Source organism: Uranotaenia lowii, chromosome 1 (assembly GCF_029784155.1).
Source record: "Uranotaenia lowii strain MFRU-FL chromosome 1, ASM2978415v1, whole genome shotgun sequence".
In the NCBI taxonomy this organism is placed as follows: domain Eukaryota; kingdom Metazoa; phylum Arthropoda; class Insecta; order Diptera; family Culicidae; genus Uranotaenia; species Uranotaenia lowii.
This window is the reverse complement of record NC_073691.1, coordinates 31,461,821-31,481,651: the sequence shown is the minus strand read 5'-3', so window position 1 is coordinate 31,481,651 and position 19,831 is coordinate 31,461,821. Positions and strand designations below refer to the sequence as shown.

Sequence of the window (19,831 nt, the reverse complement as noted above, 5' to 3'; positions counted from 1 at the left end):
CTTTAGCCTATTGATTTCAACTTTCTGGTTCTTTGTTGTTTGTGCTTCTTAGGAAAACTAGAGGCGATTGAAGTTTCGTGTAGCTATGTCATTTCACATCAAATTCTAATTATTCTGGGCACAAGCAGCAACAAACAAAAAAATATCGCAAAACTCCAACACGTCCCCCGCATCGGAACGACGTGACATCAGCTTGTGCGATTTTTTTTCATCATTTTTTCCGGGAACTGACGCAAACTTGGCTAAGCTCCAAGGAATGTGACATTTGCGATCCATTCAATCGTTGCACCATTAAAGCAGAGCTAGTGAATGGAAGACGCACATTAATCCACACATAAGGCCCCGCGCTCCGCACCGGAAGGGTTTCTGCAGTAGCTTTATTTTGCGTTATTTTGTTAGTGGTCTTTTCAATTCGTCACCTGCAGCGAAACCGGAACTGCGAAAACGCGATTTTTGGAACCGGCCTAGGCGGGTAATCAAAGAGTGACTGGCAGCTCTGAAAATTCGGCAACTGCACCATAAGTAGCAAAACACATATCTACATGGGTGCGGTAATACCATAATCGAAGGTTTGATTGGTGATTACGAAAGCTAATCTTGAAACAATTTTCCCTGCGATTAGCGAAAGTTTTTTTTTGTATTGGGGTAGCTGCACTTTTTCCAGCTCTACTCGGTTAATGGGATTGCAAAAAACAGAGGCGTTTTACCAATTAAGTATTGGGTTTGGAACAAAATCGTAGTTAGTAGGTTTATAATCAAAGCATGAAGTACTTAATCTACTATATTCTGCCCATATTTCCATAGAAAAAAGTTTAATTGGTGTAGTAAAAAATTAGAAATAAATGTAGCTTTGAACAAATGACAAAAATGTTCATTAAATACCATCGAATTTTGAAATGTTTTTCTTCTTAGCTACAAAAGAACTTTCCCAAAAACGGAATTGACATTCCAAGTTAATTTTTATGTAGGTCTGATAAAACTTGTCTAGAAATTATTTTGATTTTTTATTTGTTCGCAAAATCAAAAAAAATTTTTTTTTTAAAAGTCGGAGCATTTTTTTGTAATTTTGAGTCCGTTATAATCATGTTGCTGTATAGTGTATAATTTGCTTCGATACTGCTGCTAAATTCTTTCCGTGAAAACAATTCTTCTCTGTTTGGTATGCTATAACTTTTTTTTTATATCTGTTTCAATCGCTTTAAGGTTTTCAGCAGAGTTGAATTCAGAATCCTTTTTCCAAAAAATCTCCACATATTGAAGGAAGTCTCTTTTGGAATTTCAAAATACGTGAAAGTTGAAAAAAAATCTCACTGTCCCTTGTACCTGATTGATCCAAATGGTAGGTGCCATGCTCTGCGAAATGGAATTCTTGAGAGAAGTTTTTTATTAAATAAATATGAAAGAGAGGTGGATAGATAGGATAATTACCTGATAAAATTTTAAGATAGAGAGCATGTTAATCAAAACCTGCCATAAATTGTTACACCTTTGCTCTTCACAAATAACCTAGAATTTGCATGTAAAGAGAGCACCTATAAAACTTTCTTCTATTGGTATTAGACTTTGTCGATTTGGGGTCATTTTCGAATTTCTCAAACCCTGAAAACTAAGAAGCTTTGTCACATAATTTTTGTTTCTTCTGAGGAACTGAGCAAGCCTGCAAATCATTTTGTGCCAATTTGTAAATTTTGTAAATGAAATTTTCCGCTGAGACACTTTGTCGAAGAACGTAACTTTGTATCTTATTAGGCAAAAACGTTATTAACTGTTTAACAGTGGAATGTTTTTTTTTTAAATTAAATTCAATTGACACCACTATTGCACCATAGGATTTGAGGCGGAAAAAATTCAAAAATTAACTTTATCGTAATAATATTTTCATATACCAGTTCATAGCTTTTTATTTTACTAAGGTATCCTCAATTTTTCAGATCATTTCTCCTATAAAAGAAATGCTACATCAATTTCCAATACATCGTTAAAAAGCTTATTTTCTAACCTTTTTTTTAAAATATTTTTCATTTTTACACGGTTAACAAAAAAGTGAAAAAAATGAGAAATTTTACGCTGGGTGCATAGCGAGATATTGCATGACTACTTCGCGGGGCACATGTAGTGATGTGAATTGAATTTATTTTTATTTTGTTTTCTCTTCTTTATAAATAAAAAATTCTATCTAGAATTTCATTCCGCCGAGCATGCTGTTTAAATAATAACGACAATGAAACTCTTCATAACATACTTGTCTTTGATTGGGCTTTTACACATGTTTAGGGGAATTCGGGCAAGGTGTTTACTTAAGCTTACGCGTGGTTTAAGAACAGAATTTAAGTGAAAAATTGGGACAAATTGAATGGGGGGAGAGGGGGGTTTAGGGGTTTAACATTTTTTCGAATAAAATTTTCAGTTTAGAAACTAAACTGTCATAATAATGAAAATAACTGGACTCGGACAGGTGTTAAAAATTAGTGTAAACAAAAATGTTAGAAAATTGCTCGCCTCTTGCGGAATTGCATCCTACTTCCAATTATTACAAAATTTTAATGATAAATTTTTTTCTCAAGAAGATAAACCGAGTTTAGAATTCGAAACCAACCATTGGAACTTAAAAAAATCATTCATTAAATCTTTTTAACTCATAGACAATGCACGGTGTCTCTGAGAGAAAACTTTATTTTTCGAAAATTAGCATCGCTAATTTTTGCATTATTCGAAAGATGGGACTTCGTCCTTTCATTTGAGCCCAAATTTGAAATAATCCACCGGGGGGTCTAGAACATTTTATTTTTTTGAAGATTTTTTAACCTTTTTAACGGTTTTTTCAAAGACAAAATCATACTAATCACTGTGAAAACGCTCGTCTTACCTTTAGCGTAAAATCCAACATCATATGTGAATAACATGATTTAATAGGAAATTTTCTTGGCTACAATTTTGTAGAAGATATCTAAGTGATAAAAATTTATAGAAAAGAGTTGGAATGCCAGTGTGATTATTATTTCATTTGAAAAATCTAATAAAGCTTCTCGCCACTGATTGAACTGAGACCAGAAAAAGTATTCTACGAGCTTAGTTATTGATTGTAGGGTGTATAAATGTTCAAAACGGTTCATTTACATTTAAAAATGAATCTTTAACATAAAATTGTGGTAGACAAGTGACAGAAATGTACTACTCGCGACAGTCAACAGATTGAATAAAAAAGTCATAGCCCCAAACATCATTAGTGTAATTAGTTATCACTCAAATTATAAAAAAAATGACACATAAGCAATGTTTCTGCTTATACAAAATATATTCCAAGAAACTATTTTCTATATATATATATATATATATATATATATATATATATATATATATATATATATATATATATATATATATATATATATATATATATATATATATATATATATATATATATATATATATATATATATATATATATATATATATATATATATATATATATATATATATATATATATATATATATATATATATATATATATATATATATATATATATATATATATATATATATATATATATATATATATATATATATATATATATATCTATATATATATATATATATATATATATATATATATATATATATATATATATATATATATATATATATATATATATATATATATAAAATAGTATATATATATATATATATATATTTTAAATTTTTGGTTCGGCATAGTGCTAAATTTCACATTCAAAAGAGTTTTCATAGATTATCAATTAAATTTTATGAGAATAATATTTTTTAAAATGTTCTTTTTTTTGTTTGTAAATTAAAAAAAAATGTAAAAAAAAAATTCATCTTTCAACTCAGAATTAATTATCAAATTTATTTACTAAATTCCTAATTAATTTGTTTTTAATGTAATACAACAGTTTTTCATTGTTCTTAAAGCACATTTTTTTTTTATGACTGAAAATATATCTTGAAAATTAATAAAAAAAAAATATTGTTTGTATCATTAGTCCTTTCCAGGACTAAATATGTAAATTGACGATGACAGAATATTCAGAACTAAAAAACCTGCGCTTCGAAAAACAAAAAAGCGTTTCACTTATTACTGCTTTTAGAAGCTTTCTTTTAGATCCGTCATGATTTTTAAATTAATCTATCAAAATGGTGATGAAAGATTGGAAATAGCATCTTTAAGCTTAGTTTTAACCTGTAATATTTACTAAATCAGAAATTTTGTCTTTTAATGTTATTATTTCTTAGCCATTTTTAATAGCTGATTAAAATTTTCAAACCTATACGTTTTTAATGTAAGCCTTCAATAATTTATCAAACGTTTCATATTATGAACTAAATAAGCCTTAAATTTTTAAAACTGGAAACATTTGAAGTAAAAAATGTTTCAATTTCTGACTTTGATCTCTAGATATTAATCAAATAAGATAACCCTCTTCTCACCAAATTAATTTCTATTATGTGGCTTTGATTAAATTCTGGAAATATGTTATCTTTTTATTATTATTATTTTTTTATTAAAGACATTTTACCATTTACATGGCATTCGTGTCTGTTACTATAACAACAAAAACATCTACAGCTTATCCGTCAGATTACAGAGTTTTATGAATTTTACAACGTTGGTTTCTTTGCTTGTACAATTCGATAAAATATCATAGATGAACCTTCCATATCACAGGCTCGTCGGGCTTGATCAAATCCTCTACAATCAACCAGAATATGTTGGACAGTTATTCTTACTCCACAAAAAGAGCATTCAGGAGGTATAGATCGTTCCAAGAGAAAGCTGTGTGTTAAACGAGTGTGTCCGATACGTAACCTAGTTAACAGACGCTGTTCAGATGCGCATTTCCTGTCGGTGTAAGCACATATAGATGGTTTAACACGTCTCAGAAGATTTTGCGACCTATTCCATTCAGATTGCCATGCCTCATTCAACCTAGTTTTGACCAATCGAATTGCGTCTGCTGCTGGAATGGGTAGTTATCTTTTTAGAAAATTCCCATTTGTAGTAGTAATTCAATCTTTTCTAATCTTTTCTAAATAAGGCTTTCCCGGTTTTACCCGGACTTGCCCGGCTTACTGACGCATTTTAGCTTAGCTTAGCTTAGCTTGATTGACTACTCACATCCACCTTAAATCATTGAACCCGAAATGCTTCATAACTTATTCTTGTCTCTTTGCCGTCTAAGGGCCTTGCAATTTTTTAATTTTACATGGTAAAATTCATTGATGCGGTCCGGATTATTATTTTTATGCACTTCGAACTCCATGATCGCAGGCGTGGCTAAGTAGAATTAACTCCACATCGCCAATGGTTGCTACTCCGTGATTGACCGAGGCCATCAATTGTGTTCAAAGGTCAAAAGAGTGGTGCTTGGGACTAGCATATCACTCTCAATGCACAGAACTGATGCTCTCTCTTTTATCATCAATAACGGCGCCGGCCACGTCCTAGTAGTCAATAGATAGATAGAAAATTGAGAGAAAGGAATGACAGAATAACAATTTCGCGCTTTAGGACCGAGGTTACCTCTGCATCCTAGCAAATAATTTTTGGTTGGAGATGTGGGTGAAAGGATATGATTAGGAGACACTTTTGACTAGTGTGAATTAATATTTGAAACATATTCTCCTAAGGTCCTATCATTTCCTAGTAAATAAATTTAATTTTAATATTTGTTGAATGTTTTCGATTGTTACCGTTGACAAGTCTTATTTTCTTGAAAGTAACCCTAACCTTCTAAACTAAGAGAATTGCCATAAATAATTGTTTATGGTAAATTAAGTTTATATATATCTTAAGCTGATTAACAAAACTGTAGATGTCTAAAAAATATTTTGTTTCCATGTAACTAGACGTAGTTTAGTAGATTTTATCCAGTAAATATATTATTTTTAGAATTATTAGACCGCAGCGGGAAATCGTGTTAGCTTTTGGTTTGAAGTTAAAATTATTTTGCATAAATCTGATACGCCTATATTAAATTCTTCAAAGTTATGAATTTGATACATACAGTTTACTTTATTTTTTTGTCACTAACTTTAAATTTTAATTTATAAGTTAAACATCCTATGCACGTATTTTAAAAATTTAAATCACATTCAAACTATTTGGAATATGTTTATTAAAAAAAAAAGAAAAAAAAAAGAAAAAAAAAAACTAAAGAATAATAATATAACTGCTAATCTAGGAGTGACAAATCCTTTGATAAAACTACATGTCAAGATTGAAGAATTCCTAACTATGAATTCACGAGGGCAGTTTAAAAGTGCGAGTTTGAATACACTGTGTTATTCTTATTTAGCAAATGTTTAAATGTTTAGCAAATGTTTAAATAAAAAAAAATCTTTCGAAACTTTCATTTTGAGAAGCACTAATTTGTATAAAGGCTAAATTAAAAAAAAAAAACTCTTGTAAAATCATCTCTTCGAGAATAGTTGTCAGCCACATGTTTGCATCTTTACAGCTACATTTTGTATGGAGGATAAGGTTTCCAAGTCAAGGGCCTTCAACAGAGATAATACGATATGTAAGCTAAATATTCTACTGTATAGTAACTTACTTTTATTTATAGTTCCCTGGAGCATGATACTTTGGCTTGCAAATCTTTCACTAACTGTAGCTCGATTTTCGATTTTATGTAGAAAACAGTATTATAAGAGGTATCTTTTAGGATAACGATCTTTCCTACTTAATAAAATTTATCACTTTTTTTGTTTACTGACACGTCCTATCAATTCCTGTTTTTACGAATGAAAAACTTTTCTCTCGATAGAATAACTCGAATAACAATAACAATTCCATAGTAATCGCTTAACAATGATCTTAGCATCATAAGCGAACCTTGTGAGAAAATATCTGAAACCAGATGGCTTTATCCGAACAAAAGTAAGACATATTTTTATAACAATGAAGAACTTGCACTGTTTTTTTAAGTCTAGGTCTCCATTGAATTTGTAAAACACCTATTGGATTTCAAATTACTTATTGGAAACCATACCGACTATACATTTGTATATAATATTGTTCTCTAGGAAATAATTGCCATTTGAAACTAGCATTCGTACACTATTTTGTTCCATCTATCTATTTTGGAAAATGCACCTTCTATTTTCAAATCAATTACATATTTAAGCCGTAACTGAAAAATAATTCGTGTATAATCATGTGTATTAAAAAAAACACCCTTCTAATCATCAGGTTTCCTCAGCTAACCAAGCATAACTAAACAGTACCAATATCATTTGCTGTATGTTCTAAGAAGAGAAGGAGACTTGTTTGGTCTGTTTTTGGAAGCAGATTTTTTTACTTAATAGATTCATTCAATTCTTCAGTCCATATAATAAGATGTGTGAACATAAACTAATGTTCATAAATAAAAATGATTACAATCGAAGAAGTAAATCGAATCTCAGCTACGCACAGTCCTATTGTATCTAAATAAAAATCTAACATTTCGGATTCGGAATTTCATATTCTAAATCGTTTACCAGATAGGGATATGAGAAACCTTATTTTCTCATCAGATGTCGGTAAAGAACGTTATGCTCTCTTTACCATGTAACAACTGGTAACGCTTGGTTTCAAGGACTTTTATCAGTGCCATCTACATTTATTATTTTTAATTTCGGGAACTGACGACGCAACAAACGAAATAAACGCTACAAAATTAGTAGTTATCTCTGAATGATGAAATCTTTACCTAAACCTCCATGCAATAGAGTTGATAAAACACTTCACTTCTTCTTTGTATGGTATTAAATTAATTGAAACATTATATTTACAGCCAACAGAATCGATTATGAAAAAAAAACTCGCAAACATTGAAGAATAAATGGGATTGTATCCCAGAGAGTATCTAATTTGAAGAGCGAACCATAACATGACAGAGTACTTATGGTGTTAAATGAACTATAGCAATTGTACTTTATTTAAAATTTTTGCAGGTGAAGATAATTCTTAATTAAAAGATTCTGTCACACTCACTCCTATGAATAACTTTTATCAACAACACCATCAATAGCCATGACCAGAACCTTAAGCGACGTTTTTATTTTAGCGCCATCTTTTATCTTTTCTTTTTAAAGCTTTCTTGCATACAAGCTTTTACAAAGGTTGGTGAATTGAAATTTTTCTGTGAAATGTTTCATACTCTGCTGTTATGAATATAGACAATCCGGAATCACTTATTTCATGCCGGACGTTTATAATAAAATCTAATAAAATATGATAAACAGGGCAAAGAAATTCATCCACTTATCTTGATCGCCGATAATTATTTGGATCGCCGGCCTCCAGTCCTTGGTTCATCTTCAATCACAGTGTTCTTTTTGTTCGGAGGGCGTAGTACCAGCCCCTTCAATCCATTCAGGAAACATTTTTTTTAATTTGCACTTTTTAACACAATTGCTCGATATATGACTTTCTCACGGTATGAAAAGCGGTAAAACACAAAAAAAGAATTCGATCACAACTATTTTAATACTTTTACGTCTTGTTATTTCGGAAAAATATTTAAAAAAATCCTCTAGCAAATTTTCAATCCACCTCTCGCTGGCCAGAGTTGCCAATCTCCGCTTGCCCGGCTTACTGACGCATTTTCAACAAAAAGTCCGGTGCGGCCTGGTTGCCCGGATTTCGTTGAAAAAGGCCAGGATTTCACCCGGATTTATTCAATTTATTTGCAAAATCTTACAAAAAGCTCAAATAGAATTACAATTTTAACGTTTAAAAACGAACCTTTTTCTAGCAAGTAGTATCTAAATAAACATGAACGGTTTTTTGGAAGCTAAAAATAGGATTTAAAATTTGCCGATGTGTTTTGATAAAAACAAAATGTTTCAACTGTTTTCTTTTTGATTTTTTTTTGAAGAATTTTATGGTTTTTAATAAATTGCTGAAATCCAATGCCCGGATTTTGTCAGGTTTTTAAACAAAATTGCCCGCATTTGCCCGGTCGGGATACGTTTGGAAAGAATTTGGGCAACCTTATTCTAAATTCTAGATAACACTTCGGGACTGTAAATCAACCCTTCATTTGTAAATGAGGAAAAGAAACTGAATTGAAATATTATTAATTAACAGTTTCTTCAGCTGTGAAACCGAGCTCTAAATATTGTTTTTCATAGGAAAAATATCCGACTTATTCTAAAACTTATTTTCGGATTATGATGTTTATTTATAATCTAAATGCCTTTTTTAAATTTTCAATCGTGCATCTATTTAGTTTTATATTTTTATTTTAAACTTATGATTATCTGTTTTTTGTGTATAAAAATTCGGATTTCATTTCTTCCTAATGCATATGTATTTTCAATGTATATAATTCTCTGGTCTTATGAAGAATTATACCACCTCAAAGAAGGTTAGTGGAGTTCCAAAAGATTGTAAGTACATAAAACGGAGAGTTGACGAGAAGCGTGTGTTCAAGCGAATTCGAATATGCCACTAAAATCTCTTCGCCCTGATTTTCTGTACTAAATTTTAAATTATAGATTCAGTCGAATTTCAATATTGATTATAATCTGCATTTATTTCTTGGGGTGCCTGAAATGTTGAATAAAACCTCACTGTTTAAGATTCATTTTCTGGCAAATTTCTAACTCAGGATCATAAATATAATAAATCATTGACTTGCTGCATTGATTTCAAATTTGGATGTTTTCGATTTCATTTAGTTTTAAACTTCCTTTTTTTCTATTTTTTATGGAAATTGAAATTCAATCAATTGTTTTGTCGAATTTGTGTGATGATAACGAGTAGGAAGATGGCGTTGGAAACCAATTTTCTTATTCTTTGTGCTTTTTAGGTAGCATTATTATTTCTCGCTAAATTTTAATCTTGAACGAATTCGACTCCCCCCCCCTCTAGAGTGCATCTTTCGTACGGGCCTGGTTGAATAGAGTGGGATGTGAAACACTGAAAAAAAATGATAAGTACCAAAAATTTGGTTCACAGGAAAGTGCCGTGAAGTTTAAAAATTTCCCTTTAATTTTGTTATGAATAAAATTACTTTGATTCAAATACATTTTATAATGCATCGAAGAAATGTTTTCCTTTTTTTTCGGAAAATCTTCTACCTTATGACCCATGCAAAATGCGAAAATATGTCATTAAGGTTCAATAACACTTTTTTATGTTTACTTGATTTAAAAATCTTTTTTTAATTCAGGTACGTAGATTAACATATCAGGAAACAATCACCCAATGTGTCCATTTTCGTACTCAACTACTCTTTCCTGGTGAGATCTGAATCGGGAGCAAACCTTCGCAATATTAGCCTCTAGCATTGAAGCCCACTCCTCAGAGATGGAAGCCTTCAGAAAATAGACACTTGAGTGAGAAGATCCACAGGCCTTTGCTTGAACATTCATCCATATAAAATAGTTGAGGAGGTAAGACGTTTATTGATTTTCTGAACTTGAAGCATTCGTTCGAAGTTGGGTGCATTTTTAATCCCTGCGGTTACAATTCGATTAACAAATCATAATTGATTTATTGTTTTATATTTGACTGTTAGTGGCCTTTCAATTCGTAACTTTTTGCCTGAACATTTCAGCATTGTGCCTCCGCAATTCACTTGAACTTTCAAAATGTACAATTAGAAGAGCTTTTATAATTTTTCTAAAAATTTCTCACCTTCTGGAGAGGGTGGACTGTATCACGGTGGGTGGCATGAAAAACAACTACTGCACCCACAATTCAGCCTCTGTGCCAATGGCGACATCATTGGTACAAGGCATCATTGGTACAAGAAGATAACGCGACCGGTGCTGATTCGATTTGCTCCCACCGGCATTAACCTCCCAAGTTAACCGAATTGCGTATGTCTGAAAGAAACAAAATAAAAACGAATTCACGTCCCTCCCAAGACGAAGAAGGATGGAAATAAATACCGGGCAACACTAGGCAGCCAGGCTGGCTGAGCCAGCGAACCGAGCACTGTGCGTGTGTAGCAAAAGCAACAATAAAAATATTCCTTCAATTCAATCCGCCGGCAAACAACCACGGCCAAGCTGTGTGTGTGTATGTAGTAAAAGCAACAAAAAAAAAACATTGCTTCAATTCAATCCACCGGCAAACAACCAGTGGCTAAGCTGCGCATGTGAAGCAAAAGCAACAACAAAAATATTTCTCCCACCGGCCAAGCTGCCCGGCTTTGGCAGCTGTGTATATGTAGCGTGTGTATGTAATAGCAGGCAGTAAGCAAAGCACAGTCTCATTCAATGGGTTTCCCGTTCCTTCACTCCCGTTCCCTTTCCCGTTTCCATCGCAAGACAAAGGAATGCATTGAAAGGAGGCCAAACGCCGGGAAGCCGCCGTTGTGCGTTTTTTTGTGATTGATCGGTAACAGAAAGCCTATGACAAATATCCCTCATCCTGCATGAAGCTCGCATAGTACACTGGTTAAGATGTCGGACTGGCGAGACGATAAAGCTGGTGATTTGAGATCGATTCTCACTACGACGCTGTGGTTTTAAATTTTTATTTTCTTGTTTCTGGGATGAATTATCCAATAGGAAGGAAATCCCATAAAATGTTTTTCTTGTTTCGCTTGAATGTAGTGGTCATCATTTTGGTTGGGAGCCGAGTCCTTATGCCAGTTACGGTTTTTCAAACATACCGTCTTCGGCACAGTGCACATTTCAGCGCATTATCGGCACAGAAATATGCTAAATAGGCATTGGATTTTTGCAACCTCTTCTATGGGTGTGGTTACCCACCCCCTTGTGGGATTGGGCCTCGACTTGACAACCGCTTTGGTTGCCAAACCAGGGGAGGCAGGTTGGTGGACAGGCTGCCTGGAATGCTAAAAAAAAATCGGTGGTTGCCACAGTAACTGAACTCTTTCGGCTCCGAAAAGAGCCCTTTGGGGTGTGGCAAAAGAGAACCGGAGGCAAGGAACTGGAGCAGCTAGCACGAAGAAAAACACTTTCACTTAACACTTCATATCGATGTATTTTTCTCTTCACTGCTCCGTTCGAGCACGACGACGATGGAGCGATCAGCCTAGTCCTCTTAGCTGCTTATTCCTCTCTGGCTGGTTCTCTCTCGCTGCTCTTTCGGGATGCTTTCGTGTTGGTGGTTGAAATAAACTGAACTTGCGCGACCAGAGATGCCAATGTGCCTGATTTTTCAGGTATTGCCTGATTTTTCGAGGTTCCGCCTGACAACCTGATAAACCATTGAATTTGCCTGATCTATGAAAATATGCCTGATTTTGCCTGTGATAAAAAATGGGTAGTAAGGAACTGGATTAGGTATCATTGCCGAAGTGAAAAAGTGGAAACGTGGCTGAATCAAAGCAATCGAAAGATTCCCTTGAATTCTTATTTAAAAAGGGTATTTTTTGATTGCTTTGATGCTTTGATTCAGTTGAATTATTCAATCCAGCTAAGTAGGCCCACAACACATATCAGAAAGAAAATGAGGAGCGGTGACCAAAAAAAAGGGTCATCACTTTTAGCGAAATTTCCGTGACATTATCGTAGCCTGACTTTGCCTAATTTTTATTTCGCCAGTTCCCTGATTTTTGAAAAAAAAAAAATGTTGGCAACCCTGTGCGCGACCATCGGGACCGCGCTTTTTATAACCTCGGCTCGTCGCGCGCTGCTCGCTGATTGGCTGATGTTGTTTCTCCCCGCTCTCCTTCTTCGCGTCGCGTTCATACTTCAGACCGCTCTGCGGACTGAACACCTTCGTTCTATTATTTTGTCGTTCAACTAACTCGCGCACCACCGTATTATCAGGTTAGCACTTCAGCCTAAGTTCGAATAATGTTAAATTAAAATAGATAGAAATTTACTTGCTGTTGGCCTACCTTAGCTGGGATGTAGTGAATTTCACCTTTGCTCACTGCCGTACCAATGCACTAAGTTGTACTGGCGTTGTACAAACTTTTAGCGATACAATTCAAAAACAAAAACTACCTAAACAAGTCAACTTAAGTGTTTCTCGTTTCGAAATTCACCTACTGTGATTGTTCACAATTCGACCTTATGTTATGCTTCTAGCTTTCCCGCTGACACTATTTCTTTTGTGTGCTTCTTGTAGTTATAGCGTACTACTACATTGTTTACGTCAATTGACAGATGAAGGTTAGAGCTTATACACACACAAAAAAATTTCATCAAAAATTCTGTAGAAGAGGATAACATCAATAAGAAATTATAAAACACAAAAAAAGTAAAAAAAATTATCTCATTTTTTACACTATTAAAACAATAGATAGGCCTACTATTGAACGTACAATTTTGTTTTTCGACCTAAGTTGCTAAGTGTGAGGTCAATAAAGTTATTTCCGTTGACGAAGAAAATTTTTCTCATCGGATTCATAGTACACGCAGTAGAGCGTTAATAAATTATTGGGACTCCGTTTGTGCTCCAGCAGTGATAAAAAAAATGTAGTTGATATTGATATGTTTGGAGAAAAAGTTGTATACCAGAGATTTATCAACTAGTTTTGGAATCAAGTTTTCACAGACAGAGGTCATCAACTTCTGAGTCTACAAGCACGCACTTACATATATCCGGCCCTCCTAGCTAAAAGTTTCATAACATGTAAAGTCCAATCTCCAGTCCATAGTTTTATGACTAGAACGCACATTCACAGCACCAAACACTTAGAATGCGTCACTTGAAAGCTCGCTCAACTCTCAACTGGAGACCATGAGACCGTTACTTCCTACATAAAAAAATATTGTTCTTGATACGCATTGCTTTGAAGGGTTCACCAGAAACGATAATTTATTCTAATTTTTATTTTTTTTTCTCTTTCTCTGCTTGCAGACAGACCGGATTGGTTTCGTGGAGTTCTTACTGTTTCCTGGAAAAGACTTGAGCATGCAGTCTTGGATTTAACGACAAAAACAATTGAAAGAAGGAACTGTGAACTGTCATGCATTTCCGGTGCAGATCGTGAGGGATTTTGTGCATCTTCAATCAAAGAAACTTGAAGTAGAAAAAAAAAATGTCGGGAGGTCTCCACTCCGGGGGGAATTGATTGCTTAATTTTTTTTGTTCCAAGTGTTATATTATTCAATTTGTTTTTCCAGCGACGGGAAAAGGAAGCCTTCAATATTGTTTAGCCTCTAGAGCGCATGGACTATAATCGAGTGGTGCGGGGGTGATGTTTAGTGTAAACACTGTTATGAGTGATGCGTGGCGGTGATCGGGAATAATTGACCGACCAAGAAAACATAACGGTGGGGAAGACCCAAAAGTGGACGCCGAAGACGACACGCCAATTCCGAAAGAAGTGGTGCTGCGAAATTAAGCGTCTGTGAAAGAAACCAAAAAAAAAAAAAACACACACGGTAGCAGCAGACGGACGGGTAAAATTAAGGCAGCCCCAAACGGTCGAAAAAATCCGGGCCAGCAATTAGAGAGACGCAACAATGTTTCCGGTAAGTGGCTTATGTGGTCTATGTTTGTTTTCTCCCAGTCGATATGTTATCGCACCACATTCATGTTTGTTGTGGGCTACTTTCGCGTAAGATTTTCTCGATTTTGCGTTGCGTTTATGTATGTTGTTAGCGTTCGATCTTACAATTATTTCGAGACCGAAATACTTTCAGTGGGCATGTACCTTCTCGTTGAAATTGAATCAATATTTATTGGCGCTCTTTTTCTTCAGTAAAACATAAACATATACACCGAAGTACGACAAGGTTTCTTCGAGGCTCTGACAATTTTTGAATATTGGTTTTATTCGAGTCTGTTTTAAAGATGTGAAAATAAAAAGGGTCGAACTTCAACTTTTCAATTTCAGATTTTTTTTTCTAGACAATGCACAGTGGTGCAGAACATCAATCTAGCTGTACGAAATTAATAGCGCCCAGGGATGAAGAGATAGACATTCGGTGTCTTCTGCAACATTGTTCAGTTTTACATGGAGCATATTCTAGTATCAAAATTTTTGCCAAGGGGTCCACCAATAGCGAGATAAAAATACTAGCTTTTTGTTTTTCAAATTAGGGCTTTAATGTCTTGGACAAAGTTGTTTATCTGATCAAAATACATAAGTTTGTTGAATACGTCAAAGTCCTATCACATCACCCTCAGAAGTTACGGTCAAAGTAAAAAAAATCTCATGAAAAAACAGTTTTTTGAACCTGACGCGTTGTAGATTGGATGAAATGGTTCGCTGTCTTTGAAACAAAGTTGTAACAAGCCACGATCTACAATTGTCTCATACATTATGATTGGTTTAAAAGTTGCTGGAGCTCTATACAAAGCATTTAGTGTATTTTATTGGCAATTTTGGAAGGCTCCTCCATCGAAAAGTGCACATTTTCGCAATACCCCCTTTTTTGTGATTATTTTTGATGATAAGCGGAACCATTTCCATTTGAAATTAGCGGGGAAATTGGAGGAACAAGTAGAGATTTGAATGATTGAAAATACACTTTTTGTATAAAAATTACCTATTTTACTTATAGAAAAACCGATGAAAACATTTAATTTATCAATAAACTGTTGCAGTTTTCCTTTATATAGTTTGTTTTATTAAAAGACGTTTAAATTCGATTTTTCAAATCATTTAAACTAAAAAAAATCATGGAACTAATCTGTTAAATTTGGTAGAACCAGTTATATTGTACTGGCAAGACCGGTTCTATTATTCATTTATATGATATCAAATACTTATTTAGTGCTCTACCAAATTTAACAGATTAGTTCCATTAATGTTTTTGGAGTTTAAATTATTAAAAAAAAAAGAATTTTAATGTCTTTTAATAAAACAAACTATATAAAGGAAAAAATGCAACAGTTTATGAATAAATGTTTTCATCGGTTTTTCTATAAGTAAAATAGGTAATTTTTATACAAAAAGTGTATTTTCAATCATTCAAATCTCTACTAGTTCCACCGATTTCCCCGCTAATTTCAAATGGAAATGGTTCCGCTTATCATCAAAAATAATCACAAAAAAGGAGGTATTGCGAAAATGTGCACTTTTCGATGGAGGAGCCTTCCAAAATTGCTAATAAAATACACTAAATGCTTTGTATAGCGCTTCAGCAACTTTTAAACCAATCATAATGTATGAGACAATTGTAGATCGTGGCTTGTTACAACTTTGTTTCAAAGACAGCGAACCATTTCATCCAATCTACAACGCATCAGTTTCAAAAAACTGTTTTTTCATGAGATTTTTTTTTACTTTGACTGTAACTTCTGAGGGTGATGTGATAGGACTTTGACGTATTCAACAAACTTATGTATTTTGATCAGATAAACAACTTTGTCCAAGACATTAAAGCCCTAATTCGAAAAACAAAAAAGTTAGTATTTTTATCTCACTATTGGTGGACCCCTTGGCAAAAATTTTGATACTAGAATATGCTCCATGTAAAACTGAACAATGTTGCTGAAGACACCAAATGTCTATCTCTTTATCCCTGGGCGCTATTAATTTCGTACAGCTAGATTGATGTTTGGCACCACTATGCAATGTAATCATCAAAATGTCAACATCAGTAAAGGCAATCCGCTCCCAACCAACAATTTAATTGGAATTTTTCAAAGTTATCGAGGACTTGTCCACTTGTGAATCATTTTTTATTCAATTTTTTCAAAAACAATAGGGACTTGTCCTCTTGCAACCCCTATTTTATTAAATTTTATTCAGAGCAATGGGAACTTGTCCTCTTTAAAGCTATCTTTTAATAAATTTTGTTAAAAAACAATGGAGACTTGTTCTCTTGCAAGCCATTTTTATTTAACTTCATTAGAGACCAATGGGGAATTGTCCTCTTGCAAGCAATCTTTTATTAAACTTCATTCAAAACAAAGAGGACTTCTCCTTTCGCAAGCCAACTTTCATTAAATTTTATTTCGAAAAAAAAGGGACTTGTCCTCTTGTAAGCAATCTTTTATATAATTTTATTAAAAAATAATGAGGACTGGTCCTCTTGCAAGCCATCTTTTATTTAACTTCATTCAAAAACAATGGAGACTTGTCCTCTTGCAAGCCATCTTTTTTTTTCTATTCAAAACAATGGGGACTGATCCTCTCGCAAGCCACTTTTTGTTAAATTTTATTCAAAACAAAGGGAACTTGTCCTCTAGCAAGCCATCTTCTATTTAACTTCATTTAAAACAATGGCGACTGGTCCTTTCGCAAGCTTTCTTTTTTTTTTTTTCAAAACAATGGGAACTTTTCCTCTTCAAAGCCATCTTCGATTTAACTTCATTCAAAACAATTGGTGCTTGTCCTCTTGCAAGTCATCTTCAATTTAAGTTTATTAAAAAACAATGGGGGCTTGTCCTCATGCAAGCCATCTTTTATTTAACTGCATTCAAAACAGTGGGGACTTGTTCTCTTGCAAGCCATCTTTTATTCAACTTTATTTAAAACAATGGGGACTGGTCCTCTTGCAACCCATTTTTTATTTAATTTTATTCAAAGCAATGGGAACTTGTCCTCTTGAAATCTATCTTTTAACTAATTTTGTTAAAAAACAATGGAGACTTTGTTCCCTTGTTTGCCATCTTTTATTTAACTTCATTCGAAACCAATGGGGAATTGTCCTCTTGCAAGCAATCTTTTATTAAACTGCATTCAAAACAAAGGAAACTTGTCCTCATGCAAGCCATCTTCTAATTAACTTCATTTAAAACAATGGGGACTTGTTCTCTTGCAAGCCATCTTTTATCTTATTTCATTCAAAACAATGGGGACTTGTCCTCATGCAAGCCATCTTTTATTTAACTTCATTCGAAACCAATGAGGAATTGTCCTCTTGCAGGACATCTTTTTATTAACTTCATTCAAAACAATGAGGACTTGTCTTTTCGCAAGCCAACTTTTATTAAATTTTGTTCAGAACAAAGGGGCCTTGTCCTCTTGTAAGCCATCTTTTATTTAACTTCAATAAAAAAATGGGGACTAGTCCTCTTGCAAGCCATCTTTTATCATTTTTTTTTCAAAACAATGGGGACTTGTTCTCTTTCAAGCCATTTTTTATTTACCTTCAATCGAAAAATGGGGACTTGTCCTTTTGCAAGCCATCTTTTATTTAACTTCATTAATAAAAAGGGGACTTGTCCTCTTGCATGCTATCTTTTATCTATTTTTTTCAAAACAATGGGGACTTTTCCCTTTTTCAAGCCAACTTTTATTTACCTTCAATCAAAACAATGGGGACTTGTCCTCTTGCAAGCCATCTTTTATTTAATTTATTAAAAATATTGGGCACTTGTCCTCATGCAAGCCATCTTTTATTTAACTTCATTCAAAAAAATGGGGACTTGTCCTCTGGCAAGCCATCTTTTATTTAACTTCATTCAAAACAATGGAGACTTGTCCTCTTTCAAGCCATCGTTTATTTAAGTTTATTTAAAAAAAATGGGAACTTGTCCTCATGCAAGCCATCTTCTATTTAACTGCATTCAAAACAATGGGGACTTGTTCTCTTGCAAGCCATCTTTGATTTGATTTTATTCAAAACAATGGGGACTTGTCCTCATGCAAGCCATCTTTTATTTAACTTCATTCAAAACCAATGGGTATTTGTCCTCTCTCAAGCGAACTTTTATTTAATTTGATTCGAAATAAAGGGGACTTGGCCTCTTGAAAGCAATCCATTGTTGTGACCGAGAAAGTTTTTACGATTTTCTTTCGCGTACAACAAACTATTCTTCGCAAAAGCTGCCTAAAGATTGACCGCTGTTTTTCGCGTTTCGTCGAGTCGCCTTTTCCACTCACACACTCTCAGAACTACACGAATCACATTAGCACAATTCAATGTTTCGTGCTGTATCTGATGAATGGGTTCATTAATATCCCTGTTCATTGTTGACGTAATTTTCGTGATGCTAGAACATTAAACTACCTAATTTTAACTTCATTTTAAAAAATCATAAGTAAATACAAGGAATCCGTACACTTTTTTTTATTATATTTCCCAACTTCTAATCACCACAGTTTGATCTTTCAAAACTCAGCTATGCGCTCATTAATTCAAGAACTCTAAAATGAAAGCTACTTGAAAAAAAGTTCTATGAAAAGGAAGGAATTTTTCTGCATCCGATTTTAGGTTTCTAATCCTCTCATCACAAAGGATTTTGATTCTTTTACTTAACTTGTGCATAGTATAACGTAAATTTGAATTTATGATGTTTAACACCATAATTTTTTATAATACCAAGCTTTTCAAATGCCGAAAAAAAAACTCATTATTAGTGAGAACATTACTCGGGGGTCGCGTGAAAAACCTTAAAATTTTTAAATCACGCAAAATTTTCAACTTGAAAATTTTTCGGGAAAAAATCATTTTTTTCGATTTTTTCTGGTCGAGGGTCACCAGATATCCACGTTTCATGCATTTCTTAGTAATTAGGCATCCGGACACGATTTTTGACAAACATTTTCAACACCACACGAGATACACCAGATTATTACGTGTTACGCATTTTTAAGTTATTTGGCATCAAAATTAAAATTTCCATTTGCCGAATTTCCTTTGTCCTCCCTTAAGCGAATTTTGAAAATCAAAAGTCGATTTTTTAGTCATTTGGCATCAACAATAAAATTTTTTTGAATTTTGAGGGTCAAAATCTTGGTCAATGCGGCCCGCGTATCCCCGTCTTAAATTATCACAAAATTCCCTACTACTCAGAAGTACACTGGCTTTCCTGCCACAAAATATTAAAAAGATTTTTTTTTGCTACGAGAGGAAATAATATTATTTTTGGAAATGAAAGATTTTTAAAGCGGCCCGCACACTTAAACGAGTTTGACATGCCTGCCCTAGATCAAGTTCGATTGAGCTGAAATTTCTCACAGATCTGTTTTTGTAGGCCAATCTACAAAA

General features: G+C 33.6%; 1 protein-coding gene across 2 annotated transcripts in view; it reads left to right on the top strand.

The window, feature by feature from the left end:
* Positions 1-19,831, top strand: part of LOC129746674 (mucin-5AC-like) — a 267,526-nt gene that overhangs the window by 40,968 nt on the left and 206,727 nt on the right. For both annotated transcript variants that reach the window (XM_055740621.1, XM_055740548.1), the window contains exon 2: positions 14,066-14,416. In XM_055740621.1, the coding sequence (XP_055596596.1) occupies positions 14,408-14,416 (9 nt within the window). In that variant the 5' untranslated portion in view covers positions 14,066-14,407. The remainder of the gene's footprint in view (positions 1-14,065; positions 14,417-19,831) is intronic.